Source organism: Acipenser ruthenus, chromosome 23, assembly GCF_902713425.1.
Source record: "Acipenser ruthenus chromosome 23, fAciRut3.2 maternal haplotype, whole genome shotgun sequence".
NCBI lineage: Eukaryota > Metazoa > Chordata > Actinopteri > Acipenseriformes > Acipenseridae > Acipenser > Acipenser ruthenus.
Window position 1 is genome coordinate 25584591 of NC_081211.1, and position 25690 is coordinate 25610280.

The 25690-nt window shown below is 40.7% G+C and overlaps 1 protein-coding gene across 6 annotated transcripts in view; it reads left to right on the forward strand.

Moving 5' to 3' along the window:
• Nucleotides 1-1821: 1821 nt before the first annotated feature.
• LOC117412853 (rho GTPase-activating protein 26-like) overlaps nucleotides 1822-25690 on the forward strand; it is a 58143-nt gene continuing 34274 nt past the window's right edge. For 5 of the 6 annotated variants that reach the window (XR_009308244.1, XM_058996971.1, XM_058996973.1 and 2 more), the window contains exon 1: nucleotides 1882-2287. Coding sequence is in view for 5 of the 6 variants with exons in the window: in XM_058996971.1 (XP_058852954.1) it covers nucleotides 2134-2287 (154 nt within the window). In the remaining variant the exon portion in view is untranslated. The other variant, XM_058996974.1, reaches the window with a different exon arrangement.

Here is a 25690-nt window from a genome sequence, read left to right on the forward strand (position 1 = left end):
TGTAATTACTGGATATTATAGGATTATATCAGCCAAAACTCACTACTAGACAGGCAAAGGGTCAGGGTGTGTCTGAGTGTGAAGGATCAGGGCCTGTCAAAGTAGATGACACAAGGTATTTACAACCAGTCAATGTTACTTAATCACTTTTTTAAGGACAGATAGTTCTTCCCTCAGTAATGCTTCTACATCATAATGCAGCAGAAAAGCAGTGTTGGGCTGTATAATGAATGCACAAGAGGATATTTGCAGGTGTAAGAGTAGCAGCTGGTCACCTTCAAATGTGCCATGCTCAGGGTTGTGGATTTCAGATATTTTCTGATGTGCTCCTCCCTCCCTGCGTTCCAGCTGTTCAGATCATAGGGTGAGAATGTGATCATTCACTGTCAGCAGTTTGTACTGTAACTGTCTGGTCTGTTTATCTCTTCTTTATTTATTTTGTCAATACTGAAAAGCACCTCCGGAAAGGCAGATCTAAACCTAGAGATACATGCATGCGACAACATGACCACAGGAAGAGATGTGTATCTACAGCATGTATTTCTTGACTTCTAGAATAGTTATATAAGCGAGGCCTTTGCAAGTGGCTTATTTTAATAGACCCCTGTTTGTTACAGCAATAACACAGAACTTTCTGTAAAGAAAGCTTCAACAAAACATCCCAGAGAAGCTTCATACCACCCCTTTCACCTGCCCACAGACCATGTCGTCCAGTGGCATATCCACCACTCTGGGTTGTAGGACTACATGCTCCCAGATTCTATTTAAAATCTATGGTTTCTCCAGATGCAGTGGCTGGGTGCGATGTTTGTACTGAGCCTTGGCATTGATGTGCATACCTGATAGCTGCATAGTCTAAATTGCATGGAATTGTGAAACATATGCCTGTTTCAGATAAATGCACATGAAGGGAAATTGCATAACACTGTGATGCAAAGAGGATGTGCAATCACCAGGATGCACTGTGTGTGATCATGTTGTCTTCAACCTGGTGGGAAACACAGCTTTGAGAGATTCTCCAGGCTTGCTAACCCAATAGAGATTCTCCTGCCTTATTCAAAAGATTAGGGAAAGGAGAAACACAGTTAGGAGGTTTATAGACATATTACAGTAAATCAGATTGTACCATTGGTACAAGTAGGCATGAGTTATAATTCCATACAAAGGGCTTCCCAACCCTGGTCCTGGGGACCCCATGTGTCTTATGATTTTCATTCCAACTGATCTCTCAATTACTTAACTAGACCCTTAATTGAACTAATAATTTGCTTAATTAGACCTTTTTACTTGCTTTCAACTCTTAAACAGTTGCAGATTTTCAAGTTAGCATTTTATAAGTAACTTGAACTCTGCGACTTTTTAGGAGATGAGAACAATTAAAAAGGTCTAATTAAGCAAATTATTAGTTCAATTAAGGGTCTAGTTAAGCAATTGAGAGCTCATCTGGAATGAAAACCAGAAGACACAAAGCGTCCCCAGGACCAGGATTGGGAAGCACTGCCTTTGAGTCACACAGACAGGAATTCATCTTTGAACATTTTACCAAGAGCCACAAACCTCTGTTCGTGTAACACTTGGGAGATGAAAAAGTAAACAGACATTTGGGTTTTTTGTTCAATTGAAAACCCGACCCAGTGTTACAAAAAAATAAAAGAAACTAGTTTGAAATTGTGCTCAGTCCCTTTAAAAGGCCGACGTTGCATAGACACGCCCATGTAAACGTCAGCCCTCTCGTCCAACCAACCTAACCTAACACTCCCTTGAATGATAAATGATAGGCTCGTGCGTAGTAGCGTCTCGTCTTTTAAAACTGTTTGGAATAGGGCAATACGATTGGCCACATGTTTTATCCATCATACGATTATCTGTTTCAGGGTAGGTTGGTGTTTTAGCAGGATTGATGGGAAGAAACTGCAGTTAAAATCGTAAAAGAGGAGACTGCTACTATCACGTATCACTTTACACTATAACAGTGCATCGTTTTAAACACGTTATAGATTAGGATTTTTTTTAAACATTCTTTGCTTAACCTCTTTTGTTGGGGGGGAAAAAATACAGCAACATTCTTTCAACTTTTTTTTTTTTGCTAATAATTATTTATTCGCACTGATCATAGTGCTGTTGGGGGTGAAGATGGGATTGCCTGCTTTGGAGTTCAGTGACTGTTACCTGGACAGCCCACAGTTCAGGGAAAGGTTGAAATCCCACGAACTGGAATTGGATAAGACTAACAAGTTTATCAAGGAGCTGATCAAAGATGGGAAGGCACTCGTCCAATCACTGAACAGTAAGAAATGAAATCAACTATTTTTCAGAACATACTAGCTTTATGCCAGCTTGCTGTGCCAGTCTACTGATGACCGGACGTTTCCGTATACACCGTACTAGTTAACACTGGGGTCCTATTTTGCATAAAGGCGTCTTGCATTTGATGTATTTATTTTTGGTCTAGTTTATTAATTTAAAAGAGAAGTAATATATCGCTCTTGTTAAAGAAAATGCATGCACTTAAATACGCAATGTATTTGTGCAGAATGTTTTAATATCGTAATAGCGATCCCGCATGCCTCGAATGCATATCGACCACTGACAAGCTGCATAAATTACTATACATAATATACTTTGGTCCCGTACTAATGTTCTTAATATTAAAATATATCGTTTAAAGTTAGATTGCTCTGTCGCCAGTAAAATACTTACTGCTTACTTATCGAACACTCGTCATGTATAATAGATTGTCAGAGTGTTGCTGTATCCTTTTGACAGGAAGGTTTCAACTTAATCTGGAAATCAAGTACAGTCATAACAGCACTGGCACGGTAGGCATTATGACATTGAACGGTGTAAAACCACCTGCAGCGCCACAGTATCCAGCATCCCGTTCAAAGAGACAGTAGTGGTACCGGTATGTTGCGACTCTCAGCTCTCTGGTAGTGCCTGAAACAAGATACACTGCACACAGAGCTAGAGGTTTGTTAACTACTGGTGCCCTTCATCCAGATGCAGGCCCATTGCTGTAAAAGAGCTTCCCCTGCACCTTGCCAATGAACTAGTCTACTTGCTAAATGGCTTCTTTTGTATATTGAATGAAAGCAGTACACCTTTTCTCCAGGATGCAAGAGAACTATGGTATCATTGAACAAATGTAAACATAAATAAAGCTGTTTAGTACAGGGCTTTAAGCAGAGAGTCTCTCGTGTCTTTTGTTGCTTTAGCAGGAACCATTATCTCATACAAATGCAAAACAGAGGACAGCAAATAATGAAGCACTGTATGGATTCAATATTATGTGAACAGGTGCTGGTCTGGTAAGCTTCTTTGTTCCAGGGAAATTTATTTATTGTGTTTTACCAGAAATGGTATATATTTTTTCATCATAAACTACTTAACCTCATGATTTCATTAAATTATTGGTATTACTGGCACAATTAAAGCGATGCTCCACAAAATGATGTGGCAGCTTTATGCCCTTGAAATATGTGCACGGCAAGGGTTTTCTCGATATAGCTGTGCGGGTCTGCCACTGAAGTAGGTGTTAGTTTACTTGATATCTGGGTGGATCCTTCTTTTGGAGCTAACAGATAGCAGCCTTCATGGCCAGTGCATTCAGAGTGATAGTATGCATGTACAGTAGTGTTGTCACTTTGTGTGTCTGCAGGCAACCAAGCGAGCCAGGATTTCTGGGTGCTGCATTGGTGGGATCCATTGGATTCACAGTAAAGCTGTGTCTGACTATGGAAAGTGTTTCTTTTTGTATTCGGATACAACATGAATGGAAATAAGACCCTATTGCATAGCAGTTTCACCCATTGCAGGTTTTGCTTTCAGCTTGATTAGCCACAGTGCATAGGCACTGTAACGAGCTCAGGTGTACCTTATTAAACACATAGTAAAACCAGGAATTGATGAAACTGCTGTGCAATGGGAGTCTTATTTCCACCCTTGTACAAGAACAAAAACAAAACCATCATGTTGCCCCCCCCCCCCCCCCAACAGATTCAGGCAAAATAAGGTTCTTGAGTTTAAAAGAAAAAAAAAAAGCCAGGCATGCACAGAGCACTGCGATTCACAAACCTGGAGAAAAAAAACAAAACAGCTCCGTTCCACTCTCTGAATCTTAACATTTTTCATTTAAGGTTGAAACAGCTTTTTAGGGTAATTTGAAGTTTGTAGTAAATTAGTCTATGTAGTACCTTCTGTAAATACAAAGATTAGAGTAAGACTTGGATTTGAAGTTTTTGCTTCTTGCACTTTCTAGATCCTGCCACATGCTGTACAGATATCGGACAGGTAACTGCACAGGGCGCAAAGGGAGTCTGGTACTGATTGGTAACACATTAACCCTATACCAAACAAGGATCAATGGGCTGTCTAATAAAGTCAATGATTTAGAATGAGGTGAGATTACAAACTGGGCGTGACCGGTTCCATAGTCTCTTCCCATTAAAAAAATGCAATCCATTATTAATATTGTCACTAAAAGTTACTGAAAAGTAGAAACCAAGGGTAGTGTGGGGGGACCACCTGACCAAGGGTACCATTCTTTGAGAAATCTCTACAACAATTGCTGCGATGAAGGGATACCAGGTGAGCTTCATTGATAACACCAAGTGTCAAAAGCCTTGTTGGTAAAGCAACGATGGAGATAACATTACAGGTGAGGACAGCTGCTGCTTTACCCTCCACCTTCTCCTTGGAGAGTTGCTGGAGAGGCTGCAGCATTGTTGCCACTGTACGCTCACCTGCACATTAGCCCAGTTACAGAAAAAAAAAAAAAACTGAAATAATTTACTGAGGAAATGTATAAATGTGTAAAATTGTGTTGTGTGCTCAGAAATCGTACCTGTTCGAGTCTGGATTCCTCACTTGCTCAATCACAAGCAGCTGATCAGCACTAATCTTGCACTACCTAACATTAGTAGTCCATGCAGCCTGAAAATGATCATTTCAATGCTACAGTCAACTGTGTGCAATCCATGCCTTACTGTAAAGAGTTGGACAAACTGTAGCGCATGACAACAATCGCTCTTCTGGCTACAAAGCCAAAGGATTCATTTGTCTTGCTTATAAAACTAATCTGCTTTAGAAAGTTTCACACACATTTAATCCTGATTCTTTTGGCATGTAATTTATTTGAATAGTGCAATCTTGGAATCGTTATAATGACCCCTGTTGCTAGAAGTGAATCATCTGGTGTTGTAATTATGACTAGCCCACCTTGCTTTTTGCGATACAGGCTAGTTGACGGTTGTAAAACAAGGCTGCTGTGGAGGAAATCCCCATCTATCTTGCATCCGTTTGTAAGTGTTCTGTCTTGAGTGTGGAAATAAACCCTTGAACATGCTTGCATTGCCTTTGGCTAGAGTATATACCTTGCGCTTGCTTTTTTGTTTTGTTTAGTGGGACGTGTTATCACATGTTTCGGTTAAGGCCCTGACATGGTGTACGGTTTTAAAAGCTTCTCAATTGAGGCATCTTTGTTGGATGACGATATCAAGACTGCATCTTTTCAGTTTTGGTTTAATAAACACTTCTGAGGCAGGCAGAAAGCTCACTGGTATTAGGGTATTTCTGTAAACCACATACACAGTTTCATATCATCTGTCAGAATCTGAAGAAAACCCCACGTGGTTTATTATAAAGGTTTAACTGCTCTTATGAAATGACATGTTTATACAGTAGGTCTTCTCGGCCACATACAGTCCCCACATGTACAATCATCTAATGCTCTGCTTCCCATCCTTGCAGCCCAGCTCAAGTCCCCAGGTGGGACGGCTTTCAGCTTTTATGCTTCGTTGCTATATAGGTCAAATCTGGAAGTAATATATGGCACCAAATATTTTATTGTAATGTTTGACCTTCAGATGATTGAATTACATTTGAGGCCATACAGTAAGTGTATTGACTTCACTCTAAATTATCGCAGCAAACACTTTGAACTTAACTAAAATGATTAGGACAGCTCCTTTTGTAGCAATAAAATACAGTCCCTCCAGTGCTGTAAATGAAAAGGTGACATAGTATTCGAGAGTGAAATACATGCTGTATCACGTGGTTTACGGTATGTAGTTAAAAGTTATCAGTTATCAAAAAACTTAAATGAGTTGTGAGCAAAGCTGAGAAATGACTCATTGTGGTTTTTAGTTTCTGTATTCTTTTTTTCAGGGTAAAGTTTAGTCTTCAAAAGGCCAGTCACATATTTACTTTTGTTTTCAAGTACATCTGGCATGCCTTGAAAGGGTGATGTTACAGCATGCTTTCCTCTTAACCCTGTTAGTACCGTACTTGTAAAGTTCAACCCGTGGTTTGCATTGCTGCAGCTCTCCCTCTTTCATTTCTCATTATTTGGATGGGTAGGCATCATGCAGTGCCCAGCATCTTCAGTCTCTGACAAGAACTGCCTGCAGCCTCGCTGTCCCCTTGGCAGCTCGGCTATCTCACTCCACAGATACTACAGCAGCTCCTGTGCTGTCAGAGTGACACGGCTTTCCTCCTGCAGGACATGGGTGTCACTCAGCAGTTCAGTGCTTTCATGTGGCTATTAGTGGAATCAAATTGAAGTGGCTGTCACATGTATTAGGATTCATGGCAAGGGAATTAGCTGGCACAAGGGCTTTAGTTTACCTTTCTGGTAATACACAAAGAAAGACTTGTTCACTTGCTATTGCTACTATGTTTGATGTTTGCTTTGGAACATAAATAAAGTAGCTTAGTTTATTTGAATGGTTATTGCCTATGTTAATTTGCTGTGCTAGCTTTTGAATCCACCCTTTTTGAAGGTCCAGGGTGACTGATGTTAACACTCTGCATACTGCAGGTAGTACGTTTTGCACTCCAGGTACATTTGTGGGCCTTGGTGATTCTTTTATAATAGCAGGGGGGCTGTTCAGGATTAAGGTGCATTGGTTGGAGGTTTGTAGCATGTACTCTGCTCCATGCCTTGCAGGAGCTAGTACTTTTCCACAACCTTTCGTAAGCAATACAAAAATGCTATTGATCTTGCATTAAATCTCTTGTAAACAAGCTTTTATCTGGGTCAGACTTTAACTGTGAGCATTAGCCAGGTTTTGTCCTTGAGCTCGGAATTGGAATATCGGGAGTGTTTTTAGGTCTAAATGCTAAAAACAAAATGAATGCCGACACCTTCCATGCACAGTGTGCTCGTGAGATTGCTTTGCTCCAAGCAGCTGCAGGGTATTTCATAGATAAGTGAGGCAGAGCTTGCCCTTCTCTGTTGAATTGTATTGCAACGACGAAGACATCTTGCTAAAGTCCTGGAGGCGTGATGGCTAAATCACGAGAAACAGGATAAAACACTTGCTGGTTACTGTACATCCACAGGTCAAAGAGAGGCGTAAACTGTAGCCAAACAGCTCAGTTGTACTGCAGGGTCAGTAAAAAGACTCCTGTTGGCATTCTAGCTTTTACTGTTTGCTTAATTAGGCCCACCTGCCCTCTCTGTGGTTTGCCTAATTAAGATCTGAACTTGTCATGTGCTTGGTATTCTGCTATGCTTGTGTAATATTTACTTTTCTGTTGTGATCCACTTATGCTTAATGCCTGCAACATACGTGTGAGTTAAGGGTTCAGAAGTTTGAGTAGGTCAACCAATGCCAATTGTACTATAGGGCCTCGTGCTTACTGTATGGCATGATTTTACATACAGTACTGTAGATACACTGGATACATTAAACATGTGCTTTCTCAGGCACACCAATTCATGGATCAATTGCAGATAGTTTGGTAGGTTAAATGCTAATATTTCCAGATAGTGTTGTTAACATATTGCTATGGCCTGTCATTAAGCGTAGATGATTTAAGGGAGAGCTCTGCTTTTGTGCAGTCCCTCACCCTGCGGCGACTCACCCCACCAGACAGCCTCTTGAGGGGGAAGGGGGAAGGGGGAGAGGGTTTCACATCAGGAACGAGGAACATGCTGTCAAGACAGCTTTGAGCATCACTCTAGAAAAGGAAAAGTAGGCCAACAGCCCCTGAAGATAGAGGTCCCCTCCATGGCTTAATGTATTTTGACATCCAATTGTGCAGGACTGGTATAGTAAAAGCATGTTTGTGAAAAAGAAGCCAGCAAGCAGGATAACAGAACTGTACAATATTGGTTTTACAGTTTTATAAACAGCCAGTGGATCCTCTACGTTCTGTTTTGCATTCAATAGCCTGGTGTGCAACACCCATGATGTTACTCAAAGTATATGTTGTGTTCGACAACATTTCCATCAGCACTATGAAACCATGGGATGTAAAATGCCAAGGGACCCCTTCAAGAAATTGAAGCTGAACGGCAGCATGGAGTAGCAGCATCATTACTTGTGTGTTTAGCTTGGTGAAGGAAACAAAGTCCTTTTCAAAGTCTCTTACTTTAAATACACTTGTAGCAAACAATTAAAGTCCAGCACCAATATGGTTAAAACACAGCTGGGTTGACAAGCTTTATAGATGTTACCCTTTTTGTTTGCTCCCCTGACAAGCTGTGGAGCAGGAGAAGGAAGTGGGGTTAACTTACTGTATGTTATGATTTTATTTTTAGACTCCAACTTTTGAACCAGCCTGTCGCTTAGCAACAAGAGTGACAGTATTGTGTATATTATTATTTATTTCTTAGCAGACGCCCTTATCCAGGGTGACTTACATTTGTTACAAGATATCACATTATTTCACATTATACAGATATCACATTCTTTTTTACATACAATTACCCATTTATACAGTTGGGTTTTTACTGGAGCAATCTAGGTAAAGTACCTTGCTCAAGGGTACAGCAGCAGTGTCCCCCATCGGGGATTGAACCCACGACCCTCCGGTCAAGAGTCCAGAGCCCTAACCACTACTAACCAGAGCCCTAACCACTACTCCACACTGCTGCCCTAACAGCAGCCAGAAGACAGAGTCAGAACCGAAGCATTGTGTGATGTGGGCTAACCAATTCTTTTAAAATTATTTTAAAAGACAGTGCAGTGCATACATTTTCAAGTCACTTTTATTCTAAGAAATACTCTGCGGTACATATAAAATACACTTATGTGCCTGTAGTTACCTGGTTTATGAATGCTACATAACTTTGAATGGGAAGTGTATTCTTAATGAAAGTATTTTAAGTTTTGTGTAAGTATATAAGTATATTCTAGATCACAATTGCAGCGTTGGTCAGTCAATTCCTAAAATGTAATTTGCTCTTTGCGAACGTGGCAGATTCTTCCCTGAAAGAGGTTTTCACGATAATCCTTCCTCACTGCACACTTCAAACATTTTTAAAATCCACTTGTTAAGTGAATAGTGAGCTCTCTTGTTTGCAGTCAGTGGCAATTTGTTTTGTAAAAATAGCTATCTTGGCAGAAACATTACATGTTGCTTGTACTCTTTTTCCCCGAATTGCAGTACACAAAATAGAGGGTAAAGGTCCAGTTCCTCTTCCCTGTTCTTTGTAGCTATTGGAGATGCTGCCGAAGTGCTTCAAATATCTCAACTCTCTTGTTGAGAGTGAGACCCTGTAATTTAAACTTTATGTATAGTGACTGTTGACCCAGGGTAACTTCCTCATCCTTGTTGGGCTTGTGACATATTTACACTTGGATTACCAGGAAAACATTTGTCTGTTCTGCTTACCTTACCTGGCCGAGTCAATCATTCACCCAGAATACATTCAGACTGGTACAGTACAGTATGGGACTTGGTGATGCAGCTGCCTTACTTGGCCTTACCTTGATCTCAAGCATGAGTTTGGTGACCTTAACTTAGTCCCATAGACATGCAGGCAAGTGTTCTGAAGGACAAAAGGTGAGCGGATTTGAGTCGATGGATATTTGGAGGGTACGGTACAAACTGCTGGAGTTTACAATGTTTGCAGAGCTGAATGAGGATACAAAACATTGACTTCTCCTTTGTTCCAGTATATAAAAGGGAGATTGATTAAATAACTTCCTGATAATTACTAATTAAGCTTCCACACACACATCATCATCTATGGTGCACAGCCATTGACAAACTTCTGGATTAAAAAACAAACAACAATGGCCTTTTCAGTTATTCTGTAGGTTACCCGATTTGTCACACAGTGACTGTGTTTGTTAACTTGAATACCCAAGCTGCATTAGAAGGGTTTGGCCAGCTCTCTGTCAGGGTTCTGTGATGGAGCACCTCCATGGTAGAGGTTAGATTGTTCTGCAGATCCTGGTATTGCATCCCCTTCCTAACCCCTCCCCTAATTATCCAAACCCTGCTTCCCAAACCAGATGATGTGCGGAGGTTAGGATCTGAAGATTAAGCATTGAAAATGCTTAGTCATTTCAAACGTATGGCTGTGTTGCATTGGATGATTGCTGTACAGAATTAATACCTGTAGACTAACTTGGAGGAAAATTACTTTAAAAGTGCCATTGAATCATTGGAATCCTTTGGGTTCTGTGTGTGATCAATCAGCCACAAAGAACTGGATGAGCCTCCTGTCTTTCAGACATTTTCTTATGTTCTTATTTTCTTAAAACTTATTAGTAATCAGAATGTAAACTTAGGAAAGAACATTGAGCAAAGGATAGGGATGTTAAAACCTTAATGCCCCACCGCCCTTCCTAGCAGTGGCTATACTGATACCCTACCACTTGTTTCATGCCTGAACTCCTCTTCATAATGATCATACATCTCTTTACTGATTGCCTGATCTGGTTGACAGGCGTGTCTGTATTGAGGTACTGTTTTGCCAGTGTGTCTAGCTTACAGCGTTGCCTTCTGTTTTATGTTTGTGATCCTTTTGTTCTGTTGAATAAGACGTGCATGGAATCATTTGTATTTTTCAATAGGAAAACAAAAATAATCACCCTGGTAGCATTATTTGTTATCCTCAAGTCTTAAATGTTGTTTTGAATATTCACCACATTTATATTCATAGTTATCCTTGCAGAATGTGGCAGTTTTGTCCTTGTTTTTCATAGATCGCAGATAATCTGATGGAAATTTCATTTAGCAGAGTCTCAAAATGACGAATCTATAACGGCTGTGATTGGTGTTTACTGACACAGTCTTTTTAAGATTTCTGTTTCTAGCGGTGTCCTAGAGAGGCTGTCCTTGTGACTGATTATGTTGCAGCACTCTCACAAAAAGACCCTTGCCACACAAGTGAGCCCCCATTGTGTCCTGGTTCATTGGAATGTGACATCATTGTGTTAACAAGTTGCCAGCTTCTCTATCACCATAGACCTACAGGACGTAGGCTAGATCAACAAAGTGTCTGTCATTGTAAGGACCAGCGCCATCTTGTGACAATCTACTCTAAATCAAGTTTCCTTTTCTACTGCTGTCCACACACAGTAGTTGTTCTGTACTGTGCTGGTTCTTAGACATCGACTGTACTGTGTATACAGTACAGAATGTGCATTGACTGTAGTCTTGTGCTGTACCCATGCATTAGCTGGATAAAGCCCTGCAGGCCATGCACAAGCAAACTTCTTTCTCGAGCCCCCCTGCTGCACCAGTTTTGGCCCTCATTGTTGTTGCTTAATTCAAATCCAGATTACGCACAGACAGTCACAAAGCTTTTTGTTCCTACAGGAAAAAGTAATTGACCCTCAAAAAACACCAAAGATTACTGGCTGGAGTCTTCATTTTACCAGGCATAAATACAGTATATTGTTTTCAGTGCCTTTCTCGAACCCCGCCTACATTCCCTGTATCGGTCTCCTTTTCTTTAAGTGAATTTGGACAAAAGCACACTGTTCTGCAGTCAGTCAAGTTGTTTTTTTTACCTTTTTTATTCCGGTGCCTGGTAGTGCCTTCATTTATAGACCCATTGCACAGTCCTGGCACCCAGCTCTTTGGGGAGATCAAACATAACTATGCTCTTGTCATTACTGTGTCTGTGGAAGGTGTCTTATCAGCAGCCGCGTGTTTGCTGCTGAAGCTGACTACAAGGCAGGCATTCTTCTCCGCTTGTGGAAGACTAGAATTGTCTTTTACAAATCGACTGAGTAACACTTATGGGTAATTATTATAAAGGCGGTCTGTACTGTACTTGAGTTGTGGAATATTATTGACGGGGTTAGATTCTTTAAGCTATTTACTCCGAATCGTCATGAGCATTTTCTTTTTCTGAATAGGTGGAAAAATTAAACACAAATTAAACGTCTAAAATGAAGACAGTAAGACACACCTTGCTTGCAATACTTAATTTGAGTGAAAAGTCTTAGCCCTGATTTTTCACTGTGGGCAAATTGCCCATATGATACATTTACTACGGTGAGGGCAATTTGCCAGTGATTTGCCCATAGGGGAAAATGCAGGCCTTACTTGTTTATTTCTGGTTTGGTAACTTTATTAGGTGCATTTCTCCTTTCTGAATAAATTGCCCTAATGATGAATTGGAGTAAATGCAGTAGCTTTGAAAAGCTAGCTCTGACTGTTCTAAGTACTCTAGCACTGCGTGCTTCTTCTTGAGGAAGGTGTGTCAACAAAAACACAGCAGCTGCACACAACAGAACAACTGTAGGTGAAACAGGATTAACGTACAGAATTCCAGAATTCATCAATTATTGTACTGTAGGTGCCGTTGGATATTTGAGAATAAGGAATTCTGCTTTAAGTTTTACGAACAGCATTAAAGAAATGAATTCAGCCCTTTTATTAAAAAGGTTCATTTTAAATAAGAGAGAAGAGCAGCCAAGCTTGGTCTCATCAGAGTAGTAGGAGCTTTTGTCTTGTAATTGAAATGTTCTAGCAGTTTCTAGTACATGTTTTGTGGTTGTCATTTCAGCATACGGTTTGAACAGCTACCTGCATTTGTAGCTTCAGGACAGGGTTTGTTAGACCCTATCAGCACTGCTGTTTATTAATAGCCTGTAACCACTATGCTGAGTGCTATTTTTAGACTGTTTGTGCATTTGATTATTTTTTAATTGCAGTACTAAACAAAAACACGCAGTGTGAGAGCTACACCACCCCTGAAACAGAGCAATAAATGATCAGCTTGAAATTATTTCTTCGCCTTGCATTGCTTTTTTAAATCTGCATTTCTGGGGCTTTCGTAACTCCGAGGGACTGGACGAAGCAAAATGTAACCACTTCAGAATGCTGCTGAAGGTGTGTCGTCACTCCGTGTTTGATTTTAACAAGCGGCTTGCAGTGAGCGGTGTGGGGCTGTGTGATGTCCACAAGCCCAGCATGTACTGTGTCAGGATGTGGTTACACAAGCTCCTTGCAGTGCAGTAGCTGTGGAAAGCTAGCAGCATTTATCCTTTCTGGTTCCACGTCTTTTTGGGAAAAGCCCCTCTGTGCAGTACAGTGCATCCGTGGAGTTTTCACAGCTTTCCATTAGGCTGCGACCGGTCAGGTACTCCAAAGTTTTCAGATGGCAATTTCAGTTTTAGTCACTGTGGTATTTATTGTTAATCTACTACTTTCTGTATTGCAGGTCCCAGTACAGTGGGTCATGATTGAGCTGTTCCATAAAAAATGATTTTAAAAGGATTATATATATATATATATATATAATATATAATGTATAATTGCCTCTAGCCATAGATTTTAATGCCATTGCTATGTTTGTTTAATTTGTTTGTTTAACTGACTTGTCTGAAGCTGCTGGGTAGTGTGCACACTTCCGGGAAGGCACAAAGGTACTGCAGGCACACACAGATAATCTAGGAACTTGGATCATGAAAACACAGGCTCCCTGTACACACTGCAATGTTTGGTTGCAATTTCCTCTTCTGTCATGCTCTGTTACAGTAGATGTCATGCCTCATTGTTAATCTTGGCCCTTCATCTAATCCTAAAGGACCTGTGATTGAGTTTTCCCATGATATGGAAAGGTCATCCTGTTATTCTGCCCATCAGTCCTCTGGTATTCTACCCACCCATGTACAGTAGACAGCTATTAACTGCTTTCTTACCAATGGCTATTTATTTGTATTTAATTTGATCAAAATTGATTTGTATATTCATCATACATTTACTCAAACTGTCATTCTGGTGCTTGCATGCCTGTGTGTAATAGAGATGCCATTACAGAAGCATCAAATAAAGCATGTTAAACTGCTGTACCTGGGTAATAAGTGCAGCAACTTGGACGGATTAACAGTATCCCCTCTATCGATTGTATTTCATGCTAGTACTGTAGATCGCGGAAAATGTATCCTCCTAGATACTGGACAGATACTGGACAAAGTGTGTTTTCTTCTGTGTTCGGTTACCATCAGTGGTATTTTAACTAGACAGCAAGCCAACTTTTCAGCAGCGGGCTAAGACTCTCTCTGGGACAGGCTGTTTTCATTTGGAAGGAATTGCTTTCTTTGGCCTGAAACACAGCCTTTCGTGCTGCCGATACTGCAGAGACGGGTCTTTGCAACCCACCACCCACCACACACCGCACACACACACCCTGCAGGGGCTTCCAGCTACATCCTATGTTCGTTGTTATGACTGCCTTAATAATGAGGTTACTCTACTGACCTAGAATTCAGCTCTTTGCCTGGGCAGGCATGCTGGGTATGTCAACACCTACAGAGATTCTGCAGGAAAAGGAACTTCCGTGAATGTTGCCTGGCACGTTTAAAAACAACGACTTCAGTTACATGTTCAGTTTCTGTGTTTTTAGCACATCTGAGAAGGGAATCCACAGCTTACTCATTGCAAACTTTTTCACTTAGTCCTGGCGATGCACATTGCAGGCACCTGATATCAATACAGTAAAACGTTAACTATTAACCTTGCAGGGATGGAAATACATTAAGACTCCTATTGCATAGCAGTCTCACCCATTGCAGGTTTTAGCTCCGTCTCACCCATTGCTGCGTTTGGTTGCATAGTACAGTCATTTTGGGGGAGTCAGAGTGGATCTTCCAGCAGTTCTTCTTGAGATCCAGTCACTTGTACGTCTCAATGTCTCAGCCAGCGCTGCTTTTACATTCGTTTTACATATTTACTGGGAAATTCTAGTGTCACTTTTGATGAGTCACCTTTAAGTTTACGTCTGGCTCTGTTTCCATAAAGGTAGACCGATTTATCACATCCGGCAGCTACAAACACACCCATGTGGAATGCAGATTCAAGTAGTCAGGACTCCTCTGTGTAAATCACAAGAAAACCACATTAACCTTTCTTATTCTTGGATCTAGAGTTGAACAGCTTTGTGTTCCCACTATTTATACTGTTTGCACCTGCAGGCTCCTATCATTACTGGGCAGGGCAATTATTCAGGGCATTTTCCTGAAACTAGCCAAGAAAACAAATCTAATTTTGTGTTTTACAACATCAGAAAAATGGCTTGAACCAAAGCTGACGTAATGGGGTCACTGTGATAAAGCAGTCGCTAAATCAATGCTGAGTCAAGTAAAAGGTGAATAGACAGAATATTTAACATAAAATGGGGAGAACTAAAGATGTCAGAAGGTGTTACAGTGTTTGTCGGTTGTAGTAAAAATAATTGGTGACCCAAACACAAAGACTCTGATCTATTTTCATAGCCTTTGTGTAAAGTATCGCATTTCAGAGTATCACATTACAGATAAGAGCAGTGTAAGGTACAATAAAATCAGTAGCAAAAGATCAAATTCAAATAAGAGCAAAAAATAGAGAATACAGTAAATAACTTATATTAAAATTATTTGCTTATATGAGCAAAGTCCAGTATGAGCACGTTGTAAGTACAATGAATGGATGAGAATGATTTCAAATAATAGCAACTACAAAAAACATGAATACGGATACCTAAGAGTGAAGTCAAATACAAGACGCAGGAAGTAGTTATAATTAAGAGCAATAGTACAATATGGCAAAGTAAGGAGCAGTTCAGTGCCAGTACTGGTACAATATGGTGCCATATAGTCCAGTATAGTCGAGAGTTGTGAGGTTTACAGATGTCTGAACAGATTCAGTTTCAGTTGTTCTGGGAATGCTCTCATTGTGGAGTCATAACAAAGTTCTGCTTTATCTGGAAGACCAAGGACAAACAATGTATTTTTGTCTTTAAGCAATGCAGTAAAATATATTTATTTTTGGGTACCTTTTCACAGAGCTTTATGACCAGGAAGTTCTGTCCCAGCCCTAGGAGAATGTCACCACTTGTTAGCTTCTGGCTTGCAGGACAAATAGATTAATCCTAGGGAGCACCATCATATCAATTTACAATTGGGACTCTATTCCTTCATTGGCGGCAAGCCACTGCCTGTTACTTTTTTTTACTTCTGTAATTGTCTCCCTAACCTCCAGTGTAACCCTCTGTGTCTGCCACTACACTAGTGGAGGAGTTGGTACAGTTAATAGAGAAGGTTTTACATGAAGGTGATCGATTTGTTACTGTATCCTGGACCAGGGGTGTCCAATCACAGTCCTGGAGGGCCATTCCACTCCAGGTTTAACAGGTGATACGATGAGCTACTTCAGGGTCTGGATGGAGGTTTGATTGGTTCAATTAGACTGGAAAGGCCGTCTTTAAACACCCCTGCCCTCGACCAACGACTGTCTCGCAGTTAAGGTTCTAGGACTTCTTAGACGTGTCTTGCTGTTGCTTAGCAACCAAGCATGCTTGAAGTGGTGGTGGTGAGTAACTGAGAATGTAGACTCTCATGAGTACAGTATGTACAGTAGCTCACATACCCCAGTTGATGTCCTTCACCTGTTTTTAACATACCCCATATTCAGGACACTGAAGTGTAGGGCTTTGGGAGTGTCGGTGAGGCCCTGTGCTGTTTTGTTCGAACATTTGTTTTAAATCACGCAAGCCAGTTATTGTAAGCCAAATACATACAGTAAGGTCAGGCCAGATTTTTATAAGCCAGTAGGATTTTACTTGTGTAACAAATGGCTCCATGATGATTATGATGGCACCTTTCCTAACAGGAAATTGTTTCCAGTAAATAAGCAACGATGTGAGGGCTTGCATGCCAGCATCAAGTAAGTTTGTGATTGGCTTCTTGGAAAAGCCAGTGCATGCAGCAAGCTATATGTACTGTACCCTCATTGGCAGCCCTGCTGCTGTGCTCAGCAGTACAGTTTGCATGGCTTAACTCTGTCCATATACAGCAAGAGATGTATACTGTACTGGCTGAATAAAAACTGTAGCTTCAACTGTGCTGTTTTTTGTATGAAAATTCAATGCAAATAAGTTATCTTCTAATTTATTTGCATTTTGCACATTGCACACTTTTTTTTTTTTTTGTAATAGTGATTCTTGCATCCTCCAATAATTAATGCTTTTAATGCAAGACCTTAAAGTAATTTTCAGAGCATTCAGTCCTCCGCCCTGTTTTCAACCTAATATCATTGTAGAGTAATGAATGTGTGGTTTACTTTATAAATGTCCAACCAATAAATCTGTCGCCAGCAATTGTAAATAGTAATTTCCATAATTAAAATGTGGGTCCATATCCTAAGTTTAACACCTTGTTTTCCACTCTGACTATTTCTCTGCCTGCAGTGTCAGCGAGTCGTTTTCTCAGGTGTGAGGTATGTTTAGTTTTATGGCTTGACCTTTTGAACTACAGCGTTATTGTTAAAACTCTAAATCGCTGGAACGTTACTTGTGGTGTAAAAGGCTGGAAGGTTACTTGTGGCATGTAAGGCTCTTTTATTGTTTATTGTGTCCAGATTTCCGACCTAGTTTCATTCTGTCTGGTCGTTTTGAAAGAGTTGATTCGCTTAGTTTCAAAGCTCACCAATTACCCAGTCTTGGGGAAACTCTGCTGCCTTGAAAAATCTAGGAGTGCAGCATTTACTAAATTAGGAATTTACAAAAAGACATGTACAAAGAAAGAAACTGCCATGTATGTAAATAAATGGCAGTACTTCTCATAGTAATTGCTGTACCCTCTGCTGCCCGTTTCTATAGATCCTTGCAGTATGGTCTGAAAACACCACTCCCATTGTTGAAGAAATCAAGTTGTTGAGCTCGATCATTGTTGTGACCAAAACCATCATGAAATGTAACATCATGCGCTTGACTTTTTAATGATGTGTGCCGACCTATGCACATGCAAGCCTCTAGTCAACGAACAGACTTGTGTAGATGCCCTTTGCTACTTTTAGTGTAATAGATTTTGAGAGCATGAGCTGTGAAGCAGCACTTTGAGCCCACCCTGATGTTCATGCTACTGTATCAATCCCAAGCCTTTTTAAAGCTCTGGACTTTATGCTTGGTAAGACAGTGAGCTGGGACCATATTTCATTGACGATTTCAGTTACAATGGGAAAGCTTGGTAGCAACTTCTGCTTTTAAGAGAGAAAGCTGGCTGCAAGACGCCTGTCTCTCTTAGAGTACTGCAGTTCTACTGTGTCCCTGATCAAAGCAGTCTGTCTCCACTGATGTCAGTGTTATTTATTCACTGGACCTTTCCCAGAGATAGACAAGTGGAACCAGATAGTGAATGCCTCAACTTATAAAGTGGCAGTGTTTGCTTATGCGACTTGGTCCCCTAGTAAAATAAAGTTTTTACAATTTTACAGTTTCAATGAGAAGTCATTATCAGTGGCATTTTGCAATGTTTGCATTTTCGTTTTGGAAATTTCCCATGAAGCAGGTAATGGAGTGGAGTATTAACTCTCTCAGTTTTGCATTGGGGTTGAGCCAGGGTTATTCAGCACTCCAGTATACCACAGCATCGACGTGCAGTGTGTTAGAGCATTGTCTTTTGAAGTCATTTTGAGGCAATCTATTGACCCTGTTCATTGATGAGCACAAGATGCACTTTAAATAAGATTTGTTTGTTTTTTAATACAATGCATTAAAACTGTCTTTCAATCCAAGGCTTAAACACAAGATAATTAAAACCATGGAAGTGCATGGAACACGGGCCAAATGTTGTGAAGCTGGCTTAGAACAGCAATAGCGATCCAAAAAGAATGTTGAGCTTCCTGAGCAAAATGTAGCCTAGTTTAGAAATTTAAATGAAAGAAACCCCAACAAAAAGCAGGGCGTGTGTCCTGGGAAAGCAGAGATTCAAAGGGTCCAGAATTACAGCTCTGTTGGTACTGGCCTACATATAGCAGAGGCCAAAGAAAAGTGCCTTGTAAAGCCTCACAGACCTCCTACTGCAGTACCTTTTTAAGCAAGATCGCTGCAGATCCATTTTGTTTTGGGCTCAGACTTGTTCTGGCACTACTCTCTGACTGGGGGATACAGTGGTAATCCAAGCCCTGATGCCACATTCCCATCCCATGTTGTATTTGGCGTCTAAACTACAGAATTGAGATTTACTTGCATGTTTTGAAGACTGCTGTGCTGTCTTTGGACCTCCCCTCTCTACAGTAGCTTATGTCACAGAGAGCCTCCTTTGGAAATTCAACACTAAAACCCTCTGTTTTTTACACTTGTATTTCGTCAGGACATGTAAGGAGTTTAATGTGAAGATTTCACTTTGATCTACTGTAGGAGCAGTGCAAATTGGTTCTATTTTTGATGGACGCTAAACTTCTTTTTTTTTTTTTTTTTTTAGAAACCTCTTTTTTCTGCTGCTGTGTCAGCAAGTGTGCGGCTGCCAGGAACTCTGTAAAAGAATTCTGTGAGGTTTAAAAACCTCCAGTTAGTTCATCATGACAGCAGCTTTGTTCTGGGTTGCCAGGAGACCAACGCAGTGTGGCTGTGCATTGTGTGAGAGAGAGAGCCAGCAGAATAGAGAGGGAGAGAACCAGAGGAAACTACTGGTGTTTTGGAGTTAGCATCCCCTCTCCCTCTCCCTCTCCCTCTGCCTCTCCCTCTCCCCCTCCATCGCCCTCTCTCTTTCACCAGCTTTAACTTGTTACAGAATTTTACATGTTGTGCTAAGGGGGGGGGGGGGGCGTTTAAACATGTTTGTTATCCTAAAAAGGACCTAGTGGTTTCTATTGTATTATTTGAACTTTCAAATAGAGATATAAACAAAGATTAAATGAATGCTGTGCCTCCTTTCAGTTTATTTAGCAACCCTGAAATTGTTGACAGGTTAAAGATGTGTCTTGTTCTGTTTAATGAATAAATAAAATAAATAAATAAATAAATAAATAAATAAATACAATAAAAAAAGAATAATAATAAATGCTGTTCTAAACTAATAGACCTCACCATTGGAATGATATTGTAATGTAAAATTCTAAACGATTTTGGCCCCGAGTGACTTTAATACTGTGTGCGTGTGCAGTGGTAGCTGCTGTGTTACATGCTGCTGTACCCATGCGGTATAAGGGGAAAGTTACTCGGCAGTGAAGGGAAAATAAAACATAAGCATTTCTGCTCCTGACTGGCAGCCCTGCTGTATCATTAAATGTGCACTGGCTCCTTTGATGTGAGTGTCATCCTGCTGACATGCGCTCTTGTGATGAAAGCCAGCTGTTTGGAAAAACAATGGGCTTGTTTCTGGTTTGTTTGGGCGTGTTTGTTTTGTTGGTAGTGTGTTGGAGTTGGACTTTTTTGCGCAGGCCTGCATTTAGAAATTTTGCTGCCCCTGATTGTGTCTCGGCATGCGAGAATGGGCTGTGGTCATTTGTAACGGAGCGGCTCGACAATCATTTGAAGCATTGTACGTGTCCACGCCAGATACTGTAGAGTTTGTGTGTAATAAAACATGCCTGATGTCCGGTTATACTGCTATATTCAAGTGCATTGGGAGCACTGGGACTTTGAAGCAACTGAAATACTGTATCTGGAAAGCTTGTAATACTTTTACTAAAAACAATACCTTAATACTGTCCTTTAGAAATTACTTTACAACTAATAATGTCATTCATTATTTAGCAGGTCATTTTAGTTTCCTTTTTAAAGTACTGTTGTAATTTCTGTATAGACCCATTGTCCTGTAACAATATGCCCTTTTAAAAGTAAAGGTCTTTTGTGTTTACATCACAAAACATCATAGAGGACCAGACAAATATTGGACTGGCATGAGTACAAGGGAACTTTTAATTGCAGATGATTAAGTTCTCAGAGTTTCCAGTGGCTGCTTACATAACAGGGTGCTCATTCCTGTGTCTCAGACTGCTGTAGCAGAATGTGTGTCGGCATTGCTTACAATCTGTTTGTTCTGGTAGGATTACTGTATTAGCAGCAGATCTGATGCAGCATTGGCTTCATGCTATATCATTGTAAAATGGCATTGCTGCAGATTCGTGTCTATTGGGCATGCACCTCCTTTTAAAACTTTTAAAACTTTCTGAATTTAGGAAAATGCATATGCTTGGGAGAGCTGTAACCAAAAATGTGTGTTATTTTCTAGTTATATTTGCACAGTGCTCCAGTGCACAAATATACAGCAAACAGACATGAACTGCTCTGCTAAATTTAGTTTTCCTTTGCACACAAGAAAGCAGAAGGCAGAGCCTCAACTGCAAACATTTTAAAATTGAACCAAAAAAAAAATCCTCTAGTTTCAATCATTCTATTTTGAGATGCTATTAGGTTGGTGTGGTTTGCAGTATTTCTTTCAGGCTTCCTGCGGCTAGTGGCGTTGAGCCGGTGTCTCACATCAGTTGTTATATATATGGCTTGCATATATATATATATATATATATATATATATATATATATATATATATATAATATATAAAATGGAGCTGTGTGCCAGGAGCCAATTAGACGCAGTTACTGTAGCAGGAGTTGCAGAGAGCTGAACCAAGCAAAACTCAAGGGCTGCTGCATGTTTTACTCCTGGACCACACCTAGTGGGTTCTGCTCTTGCCTTTTGAAGTCCTTCTGCAGTTTGTAGTTATTTTAGCTGTACTACACTGCAGCTGTGCAAAGAGTCACACTGTTGTAATAGTTAATAATAGTTAACCATTTTTATTAAGGCTTCTATACGGTGTCTTCAGGACATGCAGACAGTACAAACACCCCTTGTGACTGCAGTCATTTGCTTGGGTTGGAAAACGGTCAGAAAGTAGCAAGACAAGGATCACTGATCTCTGTAGGGGGTGTATCTGTATTTGGTGTGCAGCAGAACACAGTAGCTGACTATTTAAGAGAGGAACCTCTAGATTAGGAAGTCATGAGTTCAGACGACCTTGGCTAGGCTTGAGAAGCTGCCTGGCTGAGTATTCTAATGCAGGCTGGCTGGCTTGCTGGCACTAAAGGAGTTTGCTGCTTTCTACCACATACTGCAAGTGGAGATGGGACACGCAGTGTGCCATGCAGTAGGCCCAAAAAGGTGCAGTTTCAGTAAGGGTTGAGGCAAGAGTCTATCTGGAAAGTCTGTGGGACTTCCACTTTTAAATCCTAGCACTGATAACATCACTGCAGGTGCCAGTTTCACCTGGAAGAAACACCAATTAGAACATTCAACCACAGATGGCACTTTGTAGTTGAGCTAAAAATAATGTTAAACAACAGTAAATATTCGTCTGTCTGTTTTTCAATGTATGATTGCTAGTGCTTAGTGAGCAGTAATACTGTAAGCAAGGGTTGGCTATGGGAGTTCTTGTATCTCGTCAGTTCTGAAGGAAACGCTGAGTCAAGCAGAAATACAATACAGTATTTAACAGAGAGAATTCTCTCAATTAGTACAGTATGTTTACTGTACACCTCCCGATTTTCTTGCTCACTAAAACAAATCAGGAACGTATTGCAGTAATTCACCTGAAGTGCACAGACCTGTTTTTCCCCCACTGTCTTCTCTCAGTACCCTGTCTTTGGATGGCTGCTCGCCATGTTTCTGGTTGGTTTGGCATCTAGTTAAGGGAGCCACAGAGCGTTCTGCAGTATGCCACATGGAGAAGCTTGGCTGTTTATATTTACTGTCTTATTGTCATGGGACTAGTCAGCTTTCTATTTTTGTTGTTTTAACATAGGGTCATGTACAGTTGATCAACCATTAGCATGCTTTTGAATGCATAGAACTTTCAGGCATGCTTCCTGAATACTCTACCACTGAATATCCCTTCGTGTCAATGGTAAGTCAAGTTTTAAACTTAACCGTTCACCCTTTTCACTGAATAATTCCTGGAATTCTTCATTGTGCTCGGAATAAATAGTCTGTCAGCAAGAGGGACGAGGAATGAATGAAGGTCTAAGTGTACTGTTAATATTTAACCTGCTGTAAGATTCCAGCATTAAGCTGGAATCCGACAGTACATTGTGTAGTTGATTTGGAGCTTCTTCCTGTTAAAGATCCCAGAATACCATACCTACAACCCCTTGTAGTAAATATGTGTATCTACGGTCTATTGCCAAACAAATGAACACCTACAGTAGCTTAATGTGTAATACTTTTGGTTTTAGTGTGTATAGTTTTGGTGGTATCATAGCAGTGTTCTGCAATACTGTAGATCTTGTCAGCCTGTGTCTAGCTGTCAAACTTTAAATACAGGATACTACTGTAAGTGTGCTGTACAAGGTAATAAGCACTTTAAGTGTTTAATGTGTCCCGTATTAAAAGAAAAAACCTGTAGCTGGAATGTAATTTACTGAGGTAATGACACAGTAGGCGTTTGATTAAATATTAGATGTCTTCAGTCTCCTTGGTTTCTCCATGCACTTGGGTGAGTCTGGCTTTCCTCAAATTTGACAAATCCAATTTAAGAACGGTTTTACTTTATAACTATAAAAGTTAATAGGATGCTTAAACCTATTCTTAGTTTCCTCCCTCCCAAAAATGGCGCAATGCCAGAGGGAAGTAGGGTCCAAAGGGCTGTGTGCAGCGAGTATTGCACACATGTCACAACAGGCTATCGGAAGGCCTGTTTGAAGCGTTGACATACATGATGGTAATGATGTGATATACGGTTCTGAAATGAATGAAGATAACTTTTACTTGTGTTTTTTCTAAACCACTAAATGTTTAATTGATGTTTGTTGGGCTGTTTTTTTTTGGTGTGCGATATGAGACCGATTCCTGTACCATTATAATTTAGAAAAATGCAGGTAGCGAAAACGTTTATTAACTAATAAACTTCTCTGCTGGGTCCCTGAGTGGATCACCTGGTAAATGCATGACCACGGGGTGTGGGGCTGTTTCTCCTACTGGAACTCTACAGTGGCCCCTACTGCCAGGCGCTCGGTGAGGTCAAGCAGGGCTGGCCTTTGTCCTCCAGGGGCATGTAGCTTGGTTGTGGGATCCAAGGACACCCACTGCCACTGACTCAGTTCTCCTAAGCTATTGTGGGGGTTTGCTGTGGTGAGGGAACTGGATAGTCTGATAACTGGGGGTAAAATAATCGGGCACTGTAAATTTGAAAAGTAAAAATTAGGCAGTTGTTCCCTGCTACAGCAGTAGTACTGTACCGTCTATTCCTGTCTCCCAGCTTTCCTACAGCAAGGTTATTTGGTGCTTAAGGTTTGCTCGTATCTGGCAAGTATCCAGTTTTCTCTTCTTGTCCGCAGCACTGAAAATCTGCAGTTGGATCTCATCCAGATTACAGTTTGTAGACAATAAAAGATGTTGTAGTACATCTGCTTTGAAAATGAGTTCCGCAGCAAATAATGAGACCAGGATATTGCCAGGCTTATGGGTGTGTAATGGAAAAGCAGAGTGCAGTGCCAGGGAAATCCAGTAACTCCAGTACAATACACCATCTGCCTCGGAGGCCTGCTGTCCAAATGCCCTCTGGCAGTGTCCTGTGGTGACAGTACTGTACCTTGATGCAAAATGAAATCTCCGTATTGACTGCACTTACTGGAAGTGGGATTGCTTTGCAACGTTACAGTACTGTTGAGTTGCCAGTATGGGTCAGCGGGCAATATTTAGCCTACTGTTCTGTAGAATTGCCCCCAGATAGAAACCTGATTTTCCAGTGTTTCAAAACAACACAACTGAGTCCATTCAGACTACCTGCCTATCAAAACAATGAAGTACTGTGTGTAAATGCCTCGTCCTGTTTAGTGCTGCAGGGATATTACACAGAATATTACAATACTGTGTGGCATTCTTGTAATTTTTTTATTTTTAAATTGCTTTTTACCAGCACCGCATGACATTATTTCTGTATTTCCTTTCTGCACTGTAAAATAAATATTGCCTACTGTACTGTACCGCAGATTGATTCTTTATCAATGTGACTGTTATGACATATCGGCATATTAATATTCAGAACCAAGCAACGATAATGTCTTTAAACTGAAAACCCTCCTCAGTCTAACACACCAAACTGATACAGGTTATATCCAGTATGCCTAAACTGTATAGCTTTTTACAGTCAACCTGATCATTAGTGCAGGGACATACACAACACTGGAAGCCTGGTAGAACCAGTATGGGTAAGTCACTTTTCACTATTGTATTAACTAATAGACAGCAGCAAGGTGTATTGTAACAGTTAACCACGTCCTGATGATAAACGAAAGATGATGCAGCACTTATTACAGCCGCACATGTCCTTGCATCATTCGCAAGCCCCTCTGTTGCCTGCCTGCCTGCCTGCCTGCCTGTGTTCTTGAGCGGGAGGACAGGTGTATCACCCTCTGTATGGCCTCTGAGAGCCGTTCTGCCGCAGTGCTTGTCATGCACACCCTCGGGAGGTGATTAGTGTATCTCCCACGCTGTCCTGCTGAAGGATGGGAGCTGCTCCATCCATCCCGAATTAGCAAACAATGTCTGTCTGGAAACAAAGACCCACAGCTATTTACCTTTTCCCTGCTGTTTTTTTTTTTTAATTCTATACCGTGAATAGACTTTGTTTTGTGGCGCTTTGCGCAACCAGATTTAACACTTTTTAAACCTGAAACTTGTGGAGTCAATGTTAATTGTCAGCACTAATAAAATGTAGTGAGTATCATTTCTGTAGAAGTGAG